The sequence below is a fragment of the Salvelinus fontinalis genome, chromosome 34 (assembly GCF_029448725.1).
Source record: "Salvelinus fontinalis isolate EN_2023a chromosome 34, ASM2944872v1, whole genome shotgun sequence".
Classification (NCBI taxonomy): Eukaryota; Metazoa; Chordata; class Actinopteri; order Salmoniformes; family Salmonidae; genus Salvelinus; species Salvelinus fontinalis.
The window spans coordinates 3,916,439-3,936,677 of record NC_074698.1 but is presented as its reverse complement, the minus strand read 5'-3'; the positions used below and the strand labels follow the sequence as shown (position 1 = coordinate 3,936,677).

Here is a 20,239-nt window from a genome sequence, read left to right as displayed (position 1 = left end):
GCAGTTAGGGTCAAGGGTGTCCCCCCCTTTGAAGAGGGGGATAACCGCAGCTGCTTTCCAATCTTTGGGGATCTCAGACGACACGAAAGAGAGGTTGAAGAGGCTAGTAATAGGGGTGGCAACAATTTCAGCAGATAGTTTTAGAAAGAAAGGGTCCAGATTATCTAGCCCGGCTGATTTGTAAGGGTCCAAATTTTGCAGCTCATTAAGAACATCAGCTGACTGTATTTGGGAGAAAGAGAAATGGGGAAGGCTTGGGCGAGTAGCCTACCATTTTTGACCTTACAGCCTACCATTTTCTGAAGCATCGTTGGGTGGCATGAAATATTTCGGTAGACCCTCTCCTATATGCTCCCGGTTTTCAGAATAAGACATTTGTAGCCTATGCAGTGCACAGGCAGTGTAGACCTTGGCAATACTGCTTACCTTGGCGGGTGCTTTTTGATCTGGGCCTATAGGCATGTGTGCGTAAAATATAGGCCTGTCAGTTGTTAGATCATCTGTCAAATAATTCCATCTTCGTGTGTTTTTATTGGACATTTATTTGACTTTTATCCAGATATATGAGTTGATGTTACCTCGGCATCTATTATCTTTCCACTATAGAGACTGAAGTGTGACAGCATGGTTAGCGGTTGCTGCGCTCCAGTGAACTAACTTTCAGAATTTGGAGTTATACTTAAACTAACTTTCAGAATTTGGAGTTATACTTATGTTGCATGATATCAGTATATGTGTAGTTGATATAATTAATAACTATACGAATCAACAATGTTTTACAGTGATCTGATGATGCCTTAAAGGGCAGGAAAGTATGGCTGGAATTCCGAGTAGTGTAAATTAGATTATTATTTTTCATTGAGGATGTTGATATGCAATTGTCAGGAGGAATAAGATCACATTTAGGATAACATTTCAACGAAAAAGTCGTTTCATTTCAAGGTTGCGTCCCACCACAGAATTTTACAAAATTGTTGGCACAATTTCAACCAATAGAGGGCGTGTTTGTCTCTTTATTTAAATATTATAGCCTACATGGAAATTATTTGCAACACGGATAAATAACATAAACGTATGAGGCTCACATTAGCACATTTCATTTCTTCAGCAAGATACATTTTTTGGGCAGAAATTAACTAAAAGTTATACTACTCTCACACATGTTTTCTTGGCATTTTTGATTTCTTGTAAAAATCCCTCAGGATGCTCCGGATTTCAGCTCTCACGACCTCCCATGAGCAGGAGCTGAAACGCTGAAAGAAAACGTGAAACAAATATGTTTTAGGTGAAAATAATACATCATACATCATAGGTATAGGCTAAGGCCACTCCACTCCTCTCAATAGTTTAGATTTGAAACACAGTTGACAAAAAAATGCAACCCATGAGATGTTTTACCTCACGTGAAAGAAAGTCGCCCAGCTGTTTGAAGTAGTTCTTAACCATATTTTCAATTGGAAGGTTTTGATGCAGACGCATGTCTTTGACCTGAAATACGAAACAACAAACAACATGTGATTACATGAATAATAATACAAATAACAATAATAACAAATGTGTAACAAGCCACAGTTAACAAATGAAAAATAACCAAGAACGTACACATTCTGAGTAGGTCATATTTTGTCGAGCAAGAAGGTCTTGGAGCTCCCTGAGTTTGAAGGTATTCCATTTCACAGGTGTTAGGTTTTGTTGGAAGAGCTCGCTGGCTAGTTGAAACGCAAGTTTCAGTGTCCAAAGCTTTTCCCCCTCCTGTAATCAGAAAAACACCCCGTGTAATCATGCAATTGAACTAGACACACACTAAAATTGTAGCCAGTCATGATCTCCTGAGCATCACCTCTACGGAAAGCGTTGGACGTTGGACCATTATCTTTTCAGCCTCTTGGATACAGCCGCTTGGTCTCCTCTCCTATACCGCACACAAAAGACACCATATCGCAATAAAACAACTGAATATATGAACGAATCAAGCTCCAATAATCTACTTTACAACTAGAATAAATAACTTGTGATCTCACAGTATATATGCTACAGCCTATATTCAGAGACATATTTCTAAATATGTCTCTGCCTTTATGGTCAATTTGTAACAGGTTAAAGAAATTGACCTACCATGGCAAGATCATTGAGGGTCTGGCGAGTTTGAGAAAGATAATACGTTTGCTGTTTTTGGTCACTGCATTTGGCATACACAACCGGGTAAAGAACAATTACACACAGAAGATGTACCACAAAGGACACGTTAAGAGTTGCCATGTGTCCAGTCAGTTGATAAATCCCTTAACACTACTTCTAAACAGCGGGCTACCTGCCCTATACCTTTATAGCCTCCCTCATTGAAATGGCATGGATGAGGTAATATGTACTATCAGGAAAGTTCAAGTGGGGAAAGTGAAAGAGCATTGAAAATTCCATTCCTTCACCTTGCATAGCTGTTGAAGACATGTTGTGTTCTTGTCTTCTGTGTGCAGGTGTGCGCAATAATGTTGCTCAAAGGATATTGAAATACTTTTTGAACATACATCAACACAGAGAATAATATAATGGCAGGTACACAGCGCTCTTCACGCGATGTATTTTAAAACAGTAGCCTATCTATTTTTGTAGTTCCTTTTTACATATTTTGTGTAGGCTTGATATTCTACCTTATAAGCATTTAAAGGCATGCTTTTTTATATCCCCTCCCCTAATGGATGGAAAGTGTAACAAATTGTATGGCTACTCTGTTACAGAAAGAAAAACACGATGATACCATTTGGACTCGACACAGCTGCTCCACTGCAGTTATCGACATTTCCTATATGTAGCATCCATTGTACTTCATTATTAGTTGGAAAACAAATTGACATTAGAATATAAAAAGATAATTCAAACAATTTCTGATGGACCTGATTAATAGCTAGATACAATGTCATAAGTGTGTTGTCCTTACAGTTTCTATACGCCAAATATGTCACGTTCCTGACCGGTTTTCTGTTATTTTGTATGTGTTTGACGGTCAGGGCGTGAGTTTGGGTGGGTAGTCTATGTTATGTGTTTCTATGTTTGTTTAAGGGTGACCTGATATGGCTCTCAATTAGAGGCAGGTGGTTTTCATTTCCTCTGATTGAGAGTCATATTAAGGTAGGTGTTTTCACACTGTTTGTTGTGGGTGGTTGTCGCCTGTGTCAGTGTTTGTCGCGCCACACGGGACTGTCTCGGTTTATGTAGTCTGTTCCTGTTCGTGAGTTCTTCGTGTATTTATGTAAGTTCCATGTCCAGGTCTGTCTACTCCGTTTTGTTATTTTGTTAATTATTCAAGTGTTCGTTTATTGTTTTTTCGTCTTGTTTAAATAAATCATGTCATATAACAACGCTGCGTTTTGGTCGAATCCCTGCTCCTCCTCTTCGGAGGAGGAAAGCCGTTACAAAATAATATAACATGAACAATGACTGCTCACTGTCGGCGTGCTATTATCCGGATGACTGCACGTGGGACAGGGTTATGGCTAGAAGGGATCCAGCTTTGGCCAAATTAACGTCAGATTTGACTTTTTAAGAGAAATTACGCAGCAGGTTATGGTAATTAACGTGTTAGGATAATTTGGTTAAGATTGGGAAAAGAGTTAGAGTTTGATATTAATTTGACAATTAGGAACCCTTAAACCGTGGGACAGCCTCTGTCTGGGATGATGATGACAACGGTGAATACACACCATACATCGCTTTCACTTTCGAAAACGACAGTTTTTGCATATTACTGCATTTTGTCATCTATCCGAGCGAGAAGCCCCTTTGACTGCAGGCCGGGCTCAATGTGTGCGGAGTCAAACGCGTTTTACCCGAACCCTTCCCGTTTCCTTCAAGGTCACCCAAGTTGAGGTAAAAGTCGACGTTATCAATGTCAACGAACGAAAGCGAATCTTAATCGAACCTAACCTATATGGATAAAAATATAAACCATGGAAGTAAGTGAGACTGTCATTATGCATAATGTACTTTGTAATATTGTAAGAAATTGAAATAGAGACTGGAAACTAGCAATAACTACACTTCAACATAAGCCATATATTATACAAAAACACACATACTCCTCATTTCTCTTGGATATATGCTGGACTTAAGACACCAACTATAGACACACATAATTCCCCTCCCCCATAATAACCACAGACACACCCAACCCATGGTTGGACCTCAGGACAAAGAACTCTCAGGAACCAATGGAACGTGGACACCAGGCCTGATCAGGACTACCCAAGACCCAGATCGACCAACCGGAAGGCCGGACTCGCAGATCTACCTACTTTGCTTGTTGTCTATATAGTACTGAACATTTCTGGAAACTGCCTCTTTCCCGGACGATTCACTAGGAGTCAGACTGGAAGAGCCTTGCTGCAAGATTTTACTAAGATATCTTTACATGTAATTAAACGGCCTTATTATAAAATTATCCACCTCGTCCTATTGTCTCCTCTTGTTCTCCTGTCAACAGTAAACGTTTTATTAAGAATATTCATGTTAAACCAGTGCAGTGGTGTATTTTTTTTATGACAGACTACCGCACTGATTTAGCACCCATTTGCACGTGAGCTAGCTAATTGCTCACAATGAGGGAATCTTATTTGTACAAATTTTCCTACTTGAGCAGTAAGCCTAGGTTTACATGTACAGTTATGTAATTGATTTGATCGTATTTTTGTTTTTCTTCAATGTATGTGTAACAGTTTAACTTTATGGCGTCCCCTCGCACCGACTCGGGCGCAAACCAGGGGCCCTCTGCACACATCAAGTCACCCACGAAGCATTGTTACCCATCGCTCCACAAAAGCCACGGCCCTTGCAGAGCAAGGGGAACCACTACTTCAAGGTCTCAAAGCGAGTGACGTAACCGATTGAAATGCTATTAGCGCGCACCACCGCTAACTAGCTAGCCATTTCACATCCGTTACATATGCCTTGTTGTGTTTGGCTGGCTCTAAATGTGTATCATTGATGCCATTCCCTTAGTTACCTTATTCTGAAAACCGGGAACATATAGGAGGGGGTCTACCAAAATATTTCATACCACCCAAACCCGTTTCTAAAACGAAATAAAGTAATGTTGAGTGTGTAATTGATAGAACCCATACAACGTTGATCTGTTTCTTTAAATAGGCAGATACCCTTTAAGCAAGTGATGTCCTTGTCCCATCGCGCACTAGTGACTCCTGTGGCGGGCAGGGTGCAGTGCGCGCTGACACGGTCATCAGGTGCACGGTGTTTCCTCCAACACATTGGTGCGGCTGGCTTCCGGGTTAAGTGGGCATTGTGTCAAGAAGCAGTGTGGCTTGGTTGGGTTGTGATTCGGAGGACACACAGCTCTCGACCTTCGCCTCTCCGGAGTCAGTACGGGAGTTGCAGCGGTGAGACAAGATTGTAATTACCAATTGGATACCAGGAAATTGGTATCCAACAACATTAAAAACAAAAATAATCGAAAACATGTTCCTGGTTGATAAGCCAATATTTCTGAATAAAATAACCAATAAGTCAAGAATTTAACAAGTCTTTGAGATGCACCTGTCCTTTCTGTGCATTGTCTCCAGGCCGAAAAAAATATACTCTCAGGTATGTATGAAAGGGCCTGTCTACGGGGACTTCCACCTTTCACTTTTGGAACACCGTGCAGAATCTTTGTATAAAAGATTGACACAGATTGGAGAATGACAGAACTCGGGAATTCGAGAAGGGGATTGATCAGGAAGAACACTTTATCTCTTTTTCCTTTGAGTAAATTTGTATTACATTTTTTTATTTAAAGTATGCTGTCTTTCGGAAGTGTACCTAATTTTGCACCCGGGTTGATAACGGCAGAGAATTACAGTAGACCTATGCTAAAATGGGTTCAATCAGCCTTTGGATGTGCTTGGTCCTGACGATTTGCACCTGGCATAAAACCATCGGATGCACTTGGATGAAGACACCGCCTCGGTCTCCGAGCATGTTCCAAGTGTTCAGCAACAACACCATAACTATGCTTCAGAAAATGGTAGGATACGGTAATGTTTATTTACTTGTTCCTGGTCTTTGAGCAGTTGTCATCTTTTCAACATTTCATGTGCTGCTATGTTTCATTTTATTCAGTTACTCCTTTATGTATACAATAATAATATTGTAAGTCTTTTGTTTCTATTTTTTTGTTATCTCAGGGTCATGTGGTCTCTCGAGAACCTCAGATCACTTTCCCTGACAAGCAATACAGACAACTGAGACAAGTCGATCATTCCAAGATAAGACCTATGCATAGCCTACACTATTTTAAAAAATGTTTTGGTTCTATCCAGAAGCATTTTTTTCCCTAATAGTGTAGGCTATATAATTAGGTTTTGCAGCTCTTTCAGAACATCTGCTATCTGTATTTGGGTGAAGGACAAGCTGGGGAGGCTTGGGCAAGTAGCTGCGGGGGGTGCAGAGCTGTTGGCCGGGGTTGGGGTAGCCAGGAGGAAAACATGGCCAGCGTAGAGAAATGCTTATTGAAATTCTCGATTATCGTGGATTTATCGGTGGTGACAGTGTTACCTAGCCTCAGTGCAGTTTGCAGCTGGGAGGAGGTGCTCTTATTCTCCATGGACTTTACAGTGTCCCAAAACTTTTTGGAGTTAGAGGTACAGGATGCAAATTTCTGTTTGAAAAAGCTAGCCTTTGCTTTCCTGACTGACTGTGTATTGGTTCCTGACTTCCCTGAAAGTTGCATATCACGGGGACTATTCAATGCTAGTGCAGTCCGCCACAGGATGTTTTTGTGCTGGTCGAGGGCAGTCAGGTCTGGAGTGAACGAAGGGCTCTATCTGTTTTTTGAAAGGGGCATGCTTATTTAAGATGGTGAGGAAATTACTTTTAAAGAACGACCAGGCATCCTCGACTGATGGGATAAGGTCAATATCCTTCCAGGATACCCGGGCCAGGTCGATTAGAAAGGCCTGCTCGCAGAAGTGTTTTAGGGAGCGTTTGACAGTGACAGCGATGAGGGGTGGTCGTTTGACCGCCGACCCATAGCGGATGCGGTAAATGAGGCAGTGATCGCTGAGATCCTGATTGAAAACAGCAGAGTTGTATTTGGAGGGCAAGTTGTCACGACTTCCACCGAAGGTGGCTCCTCTTCCTGTTCGGGCGGCGCTCGGTGGTCGTCGTAACCGGTCTACTAGCTGCCACCGATTCCCTTTTCTCTTGGTTTTGTCTTTATTTGTTTCACCTGTTTCTCGTTTGGATTTTTGTTCAGGGCTATTTAAGCCGTTTATGCCCGCCTGCTTTTGTGCGGGCTTATTTTCTGTTCTGTGTGTAGATGGTTGCGTTTGTTATTTTGTTGGACTGTTTTTGTGTCCTGTTTTGGGTAGGTCAGTATTTGTCGCCTATTGTTATTTGGCGGGACCTAGTTCTGTCCGGAATAAATTACGGAAACCCCAAATCCTCTGCTCTCTGCGCCTGACTCCTTACCCACCACTCCTAGCTCCGTGACACAAGTTGGTCAGGATAATATCTATGAGGGTGCCCATGTTTACGGATTTAGGGTTGTACCTGGTGGGTTCCTTGATCATTTTTGTGCGATTGAGGGCACCTAGCTTAGATTGTAGGACTGCCGGGGTGTTATGCACATCCCAGTTTAGGTCACCTAACAGAACGAACTCTGAAGATAGATGGGGGGGCAATCAATTCACATATGGTGTCCAGGGCACAGCTGGGAGCTGAGGGAGGTCTATAACAGGCGACAACAGTGAGAGACTTATTTCTGGAGAGATTCATTTTTTTAATTAGAAGCTCGAACTGTTTGGCATAGACCTGGAAGATATGACAGAACTTTGCAGGCTATCTCTGCAGTAGATTCCAACTCCTTCCCCGTTGGCAGTTCTATCTTGACGGAAAATGTTGTAGTTGGGGATGGAAATCTCAGCATTTTTGGTGGCCTTCCTAAACCAGGATTCAGACATGGCAAGGACATCAGGGTTGGCGGAGTGCGCTAAAGCAATGAGTAAAACAAACTTGGGGAGGAGGCTTCTGATGTAAACATGGATGAAACCAAGGCTTTTTTCGGTTACAGAAGTCAACAAATGAGAGTACCTGGGGACACGCAGGGCCTGAGTTAACCTCCACAACACCCGAGGAACAGAGGAGGAGTAGAATGAGGGTACGGCTAAAGGCTATCAAAACTGGTCGTCTAGTGCGTTGGGGACAGAGTAAAAGGAGCATATTTCTGGGCATGGTAGGATAGGTTCAATGCCTAATGTACAGGCAGGGGTATGGTAGGGTGCGGGTACAGTGGAGGTAAACCCAGACAGTGAGTGACGATAAGAGAGTTTGCATCTCTGGACGCAGTTATGCTGGGTGAGGTCACCACATGTGTGGGACAAAGGAGGTATCTGAGGCATGTTGAGTGGGACTAGCAGTAAACTTAAACAATGATAACTATCCTAAACAACAGTATTCAAGGCATATTGACATTAGAGAGAGACATAAAGCGAGGCATAAAGCAATCACAGGTGTTGATTGGGAGAGCTAGCTAAGACAACAACGGGTAAGACAACAACAGCTAATCAGCTAAGACAATAACAACAGGTAAAATGGCTATGAATGGGCAGAGAGGGTCAGTTAACTAGACATATGTCCTGAGTTTGAGGCTGGGGCCGACAGATAAACAAAATGGAGTACCTTGATTCATGAACGTCAATGCAAAAAGGCAAACATTATCTATCATTTTTGTGGAAGCACCACCAGAGGGCAGGCTGGGCTCACGGATGGTAGCCCAACAAGGCATGGGAGACAAGGTAACCAGAGGCAATTAAGCACCGCTGACACTACTAATGAGATATTCTCCTTCCCCTATAAGAGAGAGTATGGAACTAGCAGAGGGGGAACAATCTCTGGAAGATGGCCACCGAGACAGGGGAGCTATCTATGAAGAACCATTAAGACGGTGACAATGTCGTGACTTTTTGTTGTAGTTTAAAGACAATCATATTGTGTTCCTGTTTTGATCTGGAGAAGAAGATATGTTTTCTTTTTCCTTTGGGAGATTTTCGTTGATTACGTTGGAGTGTTTGTGTTGACCAAATGCCCTCAATATAGAACTATGTTCAATCAAGAAAACCTACTCCTGACTCGTTTGTTCCACCTTCCTGCTTTTGAGTGACGCCCAATTACTTGGTCCGCTCACATTTTAGATTGTCATATCATATAATGTGATTTAAACGAATCATAATATAAATGTATTTGTCCTAACAGGTAAAGGCTATGAAACCTACACTATCAAAATCTGGAGTTAACAAAAAGATGAGCCTTCACTTCAAATTCCTGAAGAATTACTTGAAACGTGAGGTAGGTTGGTCAATTTGTCTTACCAAGAGTACATTCACAAAATCGTGATACTTTCATATGTGATGATAAAACATGTGTCTATTCTAAAATATTAACATGTGTGCTTCATTCATGCAGGAATACTGCGCAAGCTGCTGGGAAGACATAAGGAAAGTAGTGCTGGCACACATGCAAAGACTAGCCACAACAAGAAGTACTAACCACTGAGGTGTGTGTGTGTAGATTTATTTATACATCTATTTATTGAAATATTTATTTACACGGTTATTTAAAAAACATTTTTTTTACTTAATCTTGATTTCTTTATTGTATGTATTCACAACTCTGCGAAGTAAAACACAATTTTTACTGAATATTTAATTATGAGATGGCTTTTTTAAGGCTATAGACAATGTAACAATGTTTTCATGCATTTATTTGTGTATTTACGAAGGCCATTGCAAGATAAGAAGACATTTCAGCACCATGGCAAACAAACAGACAGGATCTGACATGACGGATCATTCTGGATGAATCGTGAGTAATGACTAGTGAGAAAGTTAAAGAAGCACAAATATCATACCCCCAAGAAATGCTGACCTCTCACCATTGCAATAACTGCGGAGGTTAGCAGTTTTTGGAGACGGGGTATGAAATTTGTGCCTCGGTTAGGCATATAACAAGAACGTCGAGCAACCCGAAAGGCTGTGAGTTGGAATCTCATCACAGACAACTTTATCATGTTAGGTAGTTGTAATGGTGAGAGAATAGCATGTCTTGGGGGCATAATATTTGTGCTTCTGCAACTTTCTCATGTATTATTCAAAATTCATTCAGGATTATCAGTACTGATGGTTGAATCCACATGAATGTAGAAGTGTTTGAAAAAAAACATATTCCAATTCTTATTTACAATAAAAGGGACTACAAAATTACACAACCTTATCCACCATTCATTTCTATTGGGCACAAAAGAATCTGAAACGCAATCAAAACATACGGCAAATGCATCCAACAAGTTTGTAGAGTCACAAACTTGATGTAGTCATTGGGTGCTGTCAATATGGTACCACATACCACATACTGGATCAAATAAAACGTTTCAAGCACCTTCTTCCATTGCATAGCTGTTACATGTATTACAATAGTTGTTTCAACCTTTTAACAATCTGAATGACCGGCCTGAGACCGCACACACCTTTTAAATACCTCACCGCCAGGGGATGAGCTCCTGGAGTGGCACCGTCAATTCCCACATGACACGCTGAATTAGCTGCCGTATACACCTTCAGGGTGGAGAATGAACGGCCCTGCTCGAAAAGCCCCGGTATGAACATCAAACGTTCCATCAGAGAGCTCTGACAAGGAACAATTCCTTTATTTTGGCACCAATATCCATCAGATGTTTACTGAGTTATAGCAAACAGACAACCAATTTAAACTTTTGCTCTTGTACTTGATTTTTGCACTCATGTATACATGTTTTTAGTTTTATCAGGTATTTTATTTCATTGCTTTGTGATAAAATTATGAAAGTTGTAGGTGGTTAATTTGCAAATATACGCTAGGTGTATGTGCATACATGAATAAATGGATATAAAGATGAGGACCAGGACTGCGACCACCAAAACCTTACTCTATCTAGGCCCAACCCACCATCACAGCTTATTGTGAAATAGACACAAATGATTTATTTGAAATTCGAAATTACACGATTTTCATCACAAGGCATGTCGTGTGTATTACACGATTTGCTTTCTTCATAATGCATTTCTGTACATTGCACAGTCATAATACCCATAAAACCTATCGGTCAAACAGGGATATTGTACTAATCGTTTTTCCACCATTCATTTTTCCCATAGGGGATTTTAGAGACGCTTCAAATAAGGGCTGTGTTTAGTCTAAGCTCACCTTGGGGTGACATTTTGATAACCATATGAATCTCTTTCGGACAAGGTGACTTATCAATATATACACCTGTTTGTTAAGCCACGCCCTGAAAGAACTTCATTGGACTCTATGTACACTGGAAACCACATATCCTGAGGCTGCATTTATTGTAGCTGGGTTGTAACGTTCTCTGTTTAACGGAAACATGGCTCGGTACAGCAACCCCGTTTCTTCACGCATCGCGCGGACAGAAACAAACATCTCTCTGGTAAGAAGAAGGGCGGGGGTGTATGCCTTATGACTAACGAGTCATGGTGTAATCATAACAACATACACGAACTCAAGTCCTTCTGTTCACCTGACCTAGAATTCCTTACAATCAAATGCCGACGGTATTATCTACTAAGAGAATTGTCTTCGATTATAATCACAGCCGTGTATATCCCCCCCCCCCCCCCCAAGCAGACACCTGGTGAGACAACCACAACTTGTCAGTGAAGAGCACTTTTTGCCAGTCCTGTCTGGGGTTTGTGCCCATAGGCGACATTGTTGCCTGTGATGTCTGGTGAGGACCTGCCTTACAACAGGCCTACAAGCCCTCAGACCAGCCCCTCTCAGCCTATTGCGGACAGTCTGAGCACTGATGGAGGGATTGTGCCTTCCTGGTGTAACTTGGGCAGTTGTTGTTGCCATCCTGTTCCTGTCCCGCAGGTGTGATGTTCAGATGTACCGATCCTGTGCAGGTGTTGTTACACGTGGTCTGCCACTTCGAGGACGATCAGCTGTCCGTCCTGTCTCCCTATAGCACTGTCTTAGGCGTCTCACAGTACGGACATTGCAATTCATTGCCCTGGCCACATCTGCAGCCCTCATGCCTCCTTGCAGCATGCCTAAGTCAAGTTCACGCAGATGAGCAGGGACCCTGGGCATCTTTCTTTTGGTGTTTTTCAGAGTCAGTAGAAAGGCCTCTTTAGTGTCCTAAGTTTTCATAACTGTGACCTTAATTGCCTACCGTCTGTAAGCTGTTAGAGTCTTAACGACCGTTCCACATGTGCATGTTCATTAATTGTTTATGGTTCATTGAACAAGCATGGGAAACAGTGTTTAAACCCTTTACAATGAAGATCTGTGAAGTTATTTGGATTTTTACGAATTATCCTTGAAAGACAGTGTCCTGAATAAGGGACATTTCTTTTTTTTATTCTTAAAGTGCTTAAACTCCTCTTTCATAATATCGTTCTGTGAATCATGCGTGACTCCATAATTTGTAACAAGTTTCAATTCATTATTTTTGATAGGATTTATATGTTGAAGAAAATATATTTTTCCCCATATTCCATCCAGTTCGCTTTATTTTTATAATACACTTACACTGGATCTTACTTGAATAAGTTCCTCCATGTCTTGTTTTTCCTCTAACTTATTCTGTGCCTCTGGTACCGTTTTTATTGCTATCTAACTGTACTGTTATTCATTCAATTTCCTTTGTTAATATGGACTCTTAATCTAAATTGCTTTTGTTTTATAGATGAGTACTGAATTTTATGGCCTCCTAAAGGCACACTTAAAAGTGTCCCTAACAATAAGGGGCTCTGCTGTACCTATGTTATGTCGGAAAAAGTCAGTTATAAATTATTCTGTCCTAGTTATAAACATGTTATCATCCAGTAGGCTTTGATTACATTCCAATATCCTCGCCCATGTGGAAATCCTGTAAGAGTAATATATATGCCTATTATGTGATGATCCGACCGCATTCTGTCCCCTATCAACACTTTTTAAACTTTTGGTGCCAGAGAAAATGACATAAGAAAGTAATCAAGACGACTAGCTTGATTAAGCCTCCGCCATGTATATCTCACTAGGTCAGGGTATTTAAGCCTCCATATCCACTAATTCCAATATATCCATGACATTCATGATTTCCTTAACTGCCTGAGAGTGATAGTTTGTAGTGTGATTTCCTTGGGAGAAATGTCCTAATGCCTGAAGGTACCACGTTCATCTGTACAAACAATAGTATGCAAGTATAAACACCATGGGAACACGCAGCCGTCATACCTCTTAGGAAGGAGAGAAGTTTACATCTATCTCCTAGAGATGAACGTACTTTGGTGCGAAAAGTGCAGATCAATCCCAGAACAACAGGACCTTGTGAAGATGCTGGAGGAAACGGGTACTAAAGTATCTATATCCACAGTAAAACGAGTCCTATATCGACATAACCTGAAAGGCCGCTCAGCAAGAAAGAAGCCACTGCTCCAAAACCGCCATAGAAATGCCAGACTACGGTTTGTAACTGCACATGGGGACAAAGATCGTACTTTTTGGAGAAATGTTCTCTGGTCTGATGAAACAGAAATAGAACTGTTTGGCCACAATGACCATCATTATGTTTGGAGGAAAAAGGGGGAGTCTTGCAAGCCGAAGAACACCATCCCAACAGTGAAGCACAGGTGTGGCAGCATCATGTTGTGGGGGATGTAATGTCAGGAATTGTGAAAAACTGAGTTTAAATGTATTTGGCTAAGGTGTATGTAAACTTCCGACTTCAACTGTATATGGCACCCTTGAAGGATCTATATAGAACCCTTATCTAAGAGTGTGTATAATATTTGAAGAAACAGACACACACACAGCTTGTATTTGTTGGAATTGTGCTAGCAATTTTGTTCAAATGTAATGTGCGGATGAACCGTTGAACGAAAGTCGAATTTCTCCATGAAATGTTGTCTTATTCCTTCTCATAATTCCGGATCAACAGCGTCTTCAATGAAAAACAATAAACGCCTTTACAATACACTTTTAGACAATAAATAATTTGACTGTCATCTCATCACTGTAAAATATTGTTGATTTGTATAGTTGTTCATTATTTAAAGTACACATATACTGGATATCATGTAACCTAATTATAATTTCAAATGTTGAATGGTATTTCAATGGAGTAAAGCAATCTCTCTTTAAACCATACTGTTACTCTTCAGTCCCTAGAGTGGAAAGATTAGAGATGCAGACGTCCCATCAATTTATATATCTGGATGAATAAATTAAATATGGATTTAAAAGTCCATTAAAGACACGACTATGGAATACTTTGACAGATGATCCCCCCCCCCCCCCTATACCCGTTTCTTAAACGAAATAACGCGATGTTGAGCGTGCAAGGTTGATCTGTATTTTAAATAGGCAGTTGTTGTCACAAACTACAATTACCCTTCAAGCAAGTGGTTACAACGTAGGCGGAGACCATCGTTTCTGTGTGCAAATGAAAAGGCCAATATAAAGTGCTATTGTTTTCGAAGTGAAAGGCCAAACTCAGTTCTGTTCTATATGGTGATATTTATTTAGGCCATAGTCTGACTAAAATGGATTCATATGACTATTTTTTTCATCATTTCCCCCCTGGTTGATAGGCCAATATTTCATGAGAAAGGAGCAAATATATCAAGATGTCCTTTCCGTGCATTTTCTCCAGATGTAAAACAACACTCTCAGGTATGAAAGTGTACGGGGACTTCCGCCTTTCACTTTTGGAACACCTTGCAGAATTTTTGTATAAAGGACCGACACAGGTTGGAGCATGGCAGAACTTGGGAATTTGAGAAATTGATCGATCAGGAAGAACAATTGATCTCTTTATCCTTTGCGGAAAACCTTTTTTTTTGTTGGTCGGAATTATACAAAATAAGCTATCTTTCGGAAGTGCTCCCCCACGTTGTTTGCGGACAGACCGAGAACTACAATAGTCCTAAGCTAAAATGGGTTCAATCAGCCTTTGGATGTGCTTGGTCCTGACGATTTGCACCTGGCATAAAACCATCGGATGCACTTGGATGAAGACACCGCCTCGGTCTCCGAGCATGTTCCAAGTGTTCAGCAACAACACCATAACGATGCTTCAGAAAATGGTAGGATACGGTGATGTTTTTCACTTGTTCCTGGTCTTTGAGCTGTTGTCATTTTTCAACATTTCATGTGCTGTTATATATGTTTCATTTAATTCCCTGACTCCTTTATGTACAGTAATTATAATGCAGTATTTGTTTGAAATATTTTGTCATCTCAGGGTCATGAAGTCTCTGGAGAACCTCAGATCACTTTCCCTGACAAGCAATACAGACAAGTCGATAATTTAAAGGTAGGAAATATGCATAGCCTACACTCTTTAAAAAAAATGCATTGTTCTGTCCATAACCTTTTTTTCTAAGAGTGGACAGTGAATTCGGAAAGGATTCAGACCCATTAACTTTTTCCACATTTTGTTAGGTTACAGCCTTATTCTTAAGTGGATTAACCCCCCCTCTCTCTCATCAATCTACACACAATACCCCATAATGATTTGTTTAACCTTTATTTATCTAGGCAAGTCATTTTAGAACAAATTCTTATTTACAAGGAAGGCCTACCCCGGCCAAACCCTAACCCGGATGACACTGGGCAAATTTTTTCACCGCCCTAAGAGATCCCCAAACACGGCCTGTTGTGATACAGCCTGGAATCGAACCGGTTTATGTAGTGACACCTCAAGCACTGAGATGCAGTGCCTTAGACCGCTGTGCCACTCGGGACCCAAATGACAAAGCACTTTGTTTTGTTTTTCATAAATTTGCAAAAATGTCTAAAAACATGGCTTTGAAAACATGGCTTTGTCATTATGGGGTATTGTGTTCAGATTAATGGGAGAAAAATACATTTAATCAATTTTAGAGTAAGGCATGTACTAATACAAATCACTCTTCTTCTAGGCTGACGAACAGATTGCATTCATTTCGCAAACTCTGAACGCTATAAAGAAATTGTACAGCAGTGGTAAATACGAGTCCACCTCCTCTAACCAGAAAGGAGTTGACAAGTTTATGAATGACCTCTATCGCCAGACCTCGGAGCTGGACCAATGCGTAAGTAATTTGTAACTTTTGCCTCTTAACATTAATGCAAAAAGGAAAACATTATCCTATTATGATATAATGACAAATCATGATATTAAATGAGTTATTTGTATGTTCCAACAGGTAAAGGCTATGAAAACTAGACGATCAAAATCTGTCAAAAGAGTGAACAAAAAGATGAGCCTTCACTTCAAATTCCTTATGAATTATTTGAAACTCGCGGTAGGTTGATCAATTTGTCTTACAAAGAGAGTACATTCACCAAATCTGGATGTATTTATGTGATGATACAACATGTGTCTATTCTAAAATCTTAACAATTGTATTTTATTGATGCAGGAATATAGCGCAAGCGGATGGGAAGACATAAGGACAGTGGTACTGGCACACCTACGAAGACTAGACATGACATTAAGTAGCCAATGAGCGTTACGTTTGTGTGGTGTAGAGATTATTTATTTATATGTCTATTTATAAACATGTTTATTTGTTTTTCTATGAATTTTTTGTGTAGTAATGTATTCTGTGGAGTAAAATATTTTTTATACTGAATAATTATGTGATTGATTTAGGCTAAACACAATGTAACAATCTTTTCCTGCATTTGTTTTTTGTATTTATGAAGGCCATTGCATACTATATTTATCATTGCAACCTGATACGAAGTGTTTGTTATTGCAATGATGAAATGTATTTAATTTAAATAAATGTGGCCTCTACAGCTGAAATATATTTTTATCAAACCTAATTTGTCACATGCACATATTTAGCAGATGTTTTAACGGGTGTAGCGAAATGCTTGTGTTCCTAGCTCTACCAGTGCACTAATATCTAACAATACACAACAATACACAAAAATCTCAAAGTAAAAGAATGGACATAGGAAATATAGAAATATTAGGACGAGCAATGTCGGAGTCCGGGGGATATATATACAGTACCAGTCAAAAGTTTGGACACACCTACTCATTCAAGGGTTTTTCGTTATTTGTACTATTTTCTACAATGTAAAATAATTGTGAATATATAAACATTATGGACAGTAGTTGGATATCATTTTTTTTATATACATTTGTAAAAATTAAAAAAAGCAGTTTTCACTTTGTCATGATGTGTTATTGTGTCTAGATTGATGAGGAATTGTTTCATTCAATATAAATTAGGCTGTATTGTAGTAAAATGTGGAGAAAGTCAAGGGGTCTGAATACTTTCCCAATGCACTGTACCTTAGTTGAATGCGCTGTAAGTCGCTGTGGATAAAATCGTCTGCTGAAGGACCAAAATGTAATGAGCCCCGCCCTATAAAAAATACAAATTTGTCTGGTCCGGACCAGACCAAATCTGAACCAATCATAGACATCTAGCTCATGTCTCACAAGTTTGAACACCACCGTATGGTATGGCACAATTCAATACAATAGAGGACAGTACAGTAGAGTTTTATTCAGTACAGTATGCTAGGGTAGATATTAATTAAGTACAGTAGAGTTTAATTCAGTAGAGTGCAATACAGTTTAGTACATTAGAGTAAAGTAGGCTACACTCTACTGTGCTGTTTGCTACTCTACTGTTCAGAATTATACTTTACTTTTCTTTACTGTACTGTACACTCTACTGTAATGAACTGTACTCTTCTGTTCTCTACTATACTGTGCTGTCCAAACTTGTCCGTGGACTTTGAAATTAAGTCCGGATCTCACAAAAATCTGATTAAATAAAGGCCGGTTCAGACAGCACTGGGTTTAGTGGGTAGGCACGATGTATCCTGTATGCATTGGGATGATGCAGTTTAGACATTGTATGCTCATTGACGTCTTGCACATTCTATATTCTACGGTTCTACGTCGTTTATACGTATAGGCCAGACATCAACATTCTACGTCTTCCCATTGTGCAAACGCTCTCCAAACTTCATATTCCCTACCCAATTCGATAGGTCGGCTAAAAGTGTGCATGATTACTGGGGAGAAGACTCAGGTGAAACTGATTGACATCACACAACTGTTGTTAAACAGCTGGGAAAACCTCCAAATGGGTCCACTGCAGACTTGTCTGCGACATACTCGACATAAGGATGAAGACGTCAGCCACTTCAGCACATTGGACATCGTCACACAGCAAAGATGTGTTGTGGCTGCAGGCCTGTTGCTACTGTTATTGCCGTGCTTACTACTGTTCCAATTCCCCAAACCCTAAACTTAGAATTGTAAAACTATAGGCAATAAATTGATCATATGTGATGGGAAATATTGCTCTCTGCGTCCTTGGTATCTCGATTCACGTGTCACTCTTATGATTCATCCTCATGGCTGGTCCCCAATAGATTACATATTTTCTACATAATGCCCATTAAGGCTACATCGAGTAACACCAAGGCCCGTATTGATAAATAATCTCAGAGAGTAGGAGTGTTGATCTAGGACACGTTTTGCTTTTTAGATTATAATGAATGGACAGAGAGGGTCCTGATCCTAGATCAGCAGTCCTACTCTGAGAGCTTAATGAATAAATGTGAGCCAAGCAGAATAATTAGGCTACATCTCATATTTTAGCTTATAACATGACGTTTCAGGATGAAACCATCTCTGACATCTTATCAAGACCCTGATGGAACAGGTGTGTTCGTACTGGGTTAGAACAAAAGCCTGCACCTCCTCCTGCTGGTCTCCATGACCGTGAAGACAGTTTTGGTGACCACTTCCCTACTGTATATGATCTTTACAGTTGTACAGGCATTGTACATTATTAATTCATCCCAATATTATACAGAAAAAGGGAGAAATAAACCAATGCCAAGATTTGAACTTGCATAGTCATTCAAAAACGTGCACAACGCCATGACACACACACACACACACACACACACACACACACACACACACACACACACACACACACACACACACACACACACACACACACACAACAGTAGGTTATAGCCCTGTCAACACTTTTCAGGGTAAATATCCTGATATCGTAGCCTAAACCAAGGAACTATAGTCACGTATTATTTTTAATTTTCCCCTTGAAAAGAAAACGACAAATAAAAAGTTCCAACAAATCGTGTTGTTTGTGAACATTGCATCACCAGCAGACAACTGTAGGGTGAACGTTGGTTACGTCATTGTGAAAATGAAAGTAGAAAGATCAGAGTATTGACGCTGACGTCTCCCATTCCCTTTTCATTTGAAGCGCAACAGCAGAGTACTTTCCGGAGATGCGGAACAATATTTCGGACTAACTTCGAAGGAAACCCACAAAATTAATGTCTTATATGGCTACTTTTTTAAAGAAGTATGGGTTTTATGTCGACTTTGACAATATTGTTATCGGACTTTTTTTATCGGTTCACGCAAAGTTATTCGCACTTGAAAGCATAGTTCGCGTATAGCCTATTATCGCTAATAGCCTAGCCGATATTTACAGTTGAAATCGGATGTTTACATACACCTTAGCAACCTACATTTAAACTCAGTTTTCACAATTCCTGACATTTAATCCGAGTAAAAATTCCCTGTTTTAGGTCAGTTAGGATCACCGCTTTATTTTAAGAATTTTAAATGTCAGAATAATAGTAGAGAGAATTATATATTTCAGCTTTATTTCTTTCATCATCTTCTGACCCACATTCCCAGTGGGTCAGAAGTTTACATACACTCAATTAGTATTTGGTAGCATTGCCTTTAAATTGTTTAACTTGGGCAAACGTTTCGGGTAGCCTTCCACAATGAATTTTGTGAATTTTGGCCCATTCCTCCTGACAGCTCGTGTAACTGAGTAGGCCTCCTTGCTCGCACACGCTTTTTCAGGTTTGCCCACAAATTTTCTATGGAATTGAGGTCAGGGCTTTGTGATGGCTACTCCAATGCCTCGACTTTGTTGTCTTTAAGCCATTTTGCCAGAACTTTGGAAGTATGCTTGGGGTCATTGTCCATTTGGAAGACCCATTTGTGACCAAGCTTTAACTTCCTGACTGATGTCTTGAGATGTTGCTTCAATATATCCACATCATTTTCCAGACTCATGATGCCATCTATTTTGTGAATTGCGCCAGTCCCTCCTGCAGCAAAGCAACCCCACAACATGATGCTGCCACCCCCGTGCTTCACGGTCGGGAAGGTGTTCTTTGGCTTTTTTATGGT

General features: G+C 40.3%; 2 protein-coding genes across 2 annotated transcripts; one reads left to right on the top strand and one right to left on the bottom strand.

Annotated features, from left to right (window-relative positions):
• Positions 1–1,154: 1,154 nt before the first annotated feature.
• On the bottom strand, positions 1,155–2,259 carry LOC129832848 (interferon alpha-like). Its single transcript, XM_055896914.1, has 5 exons — positions 2,116–2,259; positions 1,841–1,912; positions 1,603–1,752; positions 1,399–1,488; positions 1,155–1,253 (listed from the first exon to the last, which is right to left on the bottom strand). The coding sequence occupies exons 1-5, from the start codon at positions 2,257–2,259 to the stop codon at positions 1,155–1,157; spliced, it is 555 nt and encodes a 184-aa protein (XP_055752889.1).
• Positions 2,260–14,966: 12,707 nt separating this feature from the next.
• Positions 14,967–16,523, top strand: LOC129832729 (interferon a3-like). Its single transcript, XM_055896726.1, has 5 exons — positions 14,967–15,116; positions 15,275–15,346; positions 15,954–16,106; positions 16,221–16,319; positions 16,437–16,523. The coding sequence occupies exons 1-5, from the start codon at positions 14,967–14,969 to the stop codon at positions 16,521–16,523; spliced, it is 561 nt and encodes a 186-aa protein (XP_055752701.1).
• Positions 16,524–20,239: the final 3,716 nt, after the last annotated feature.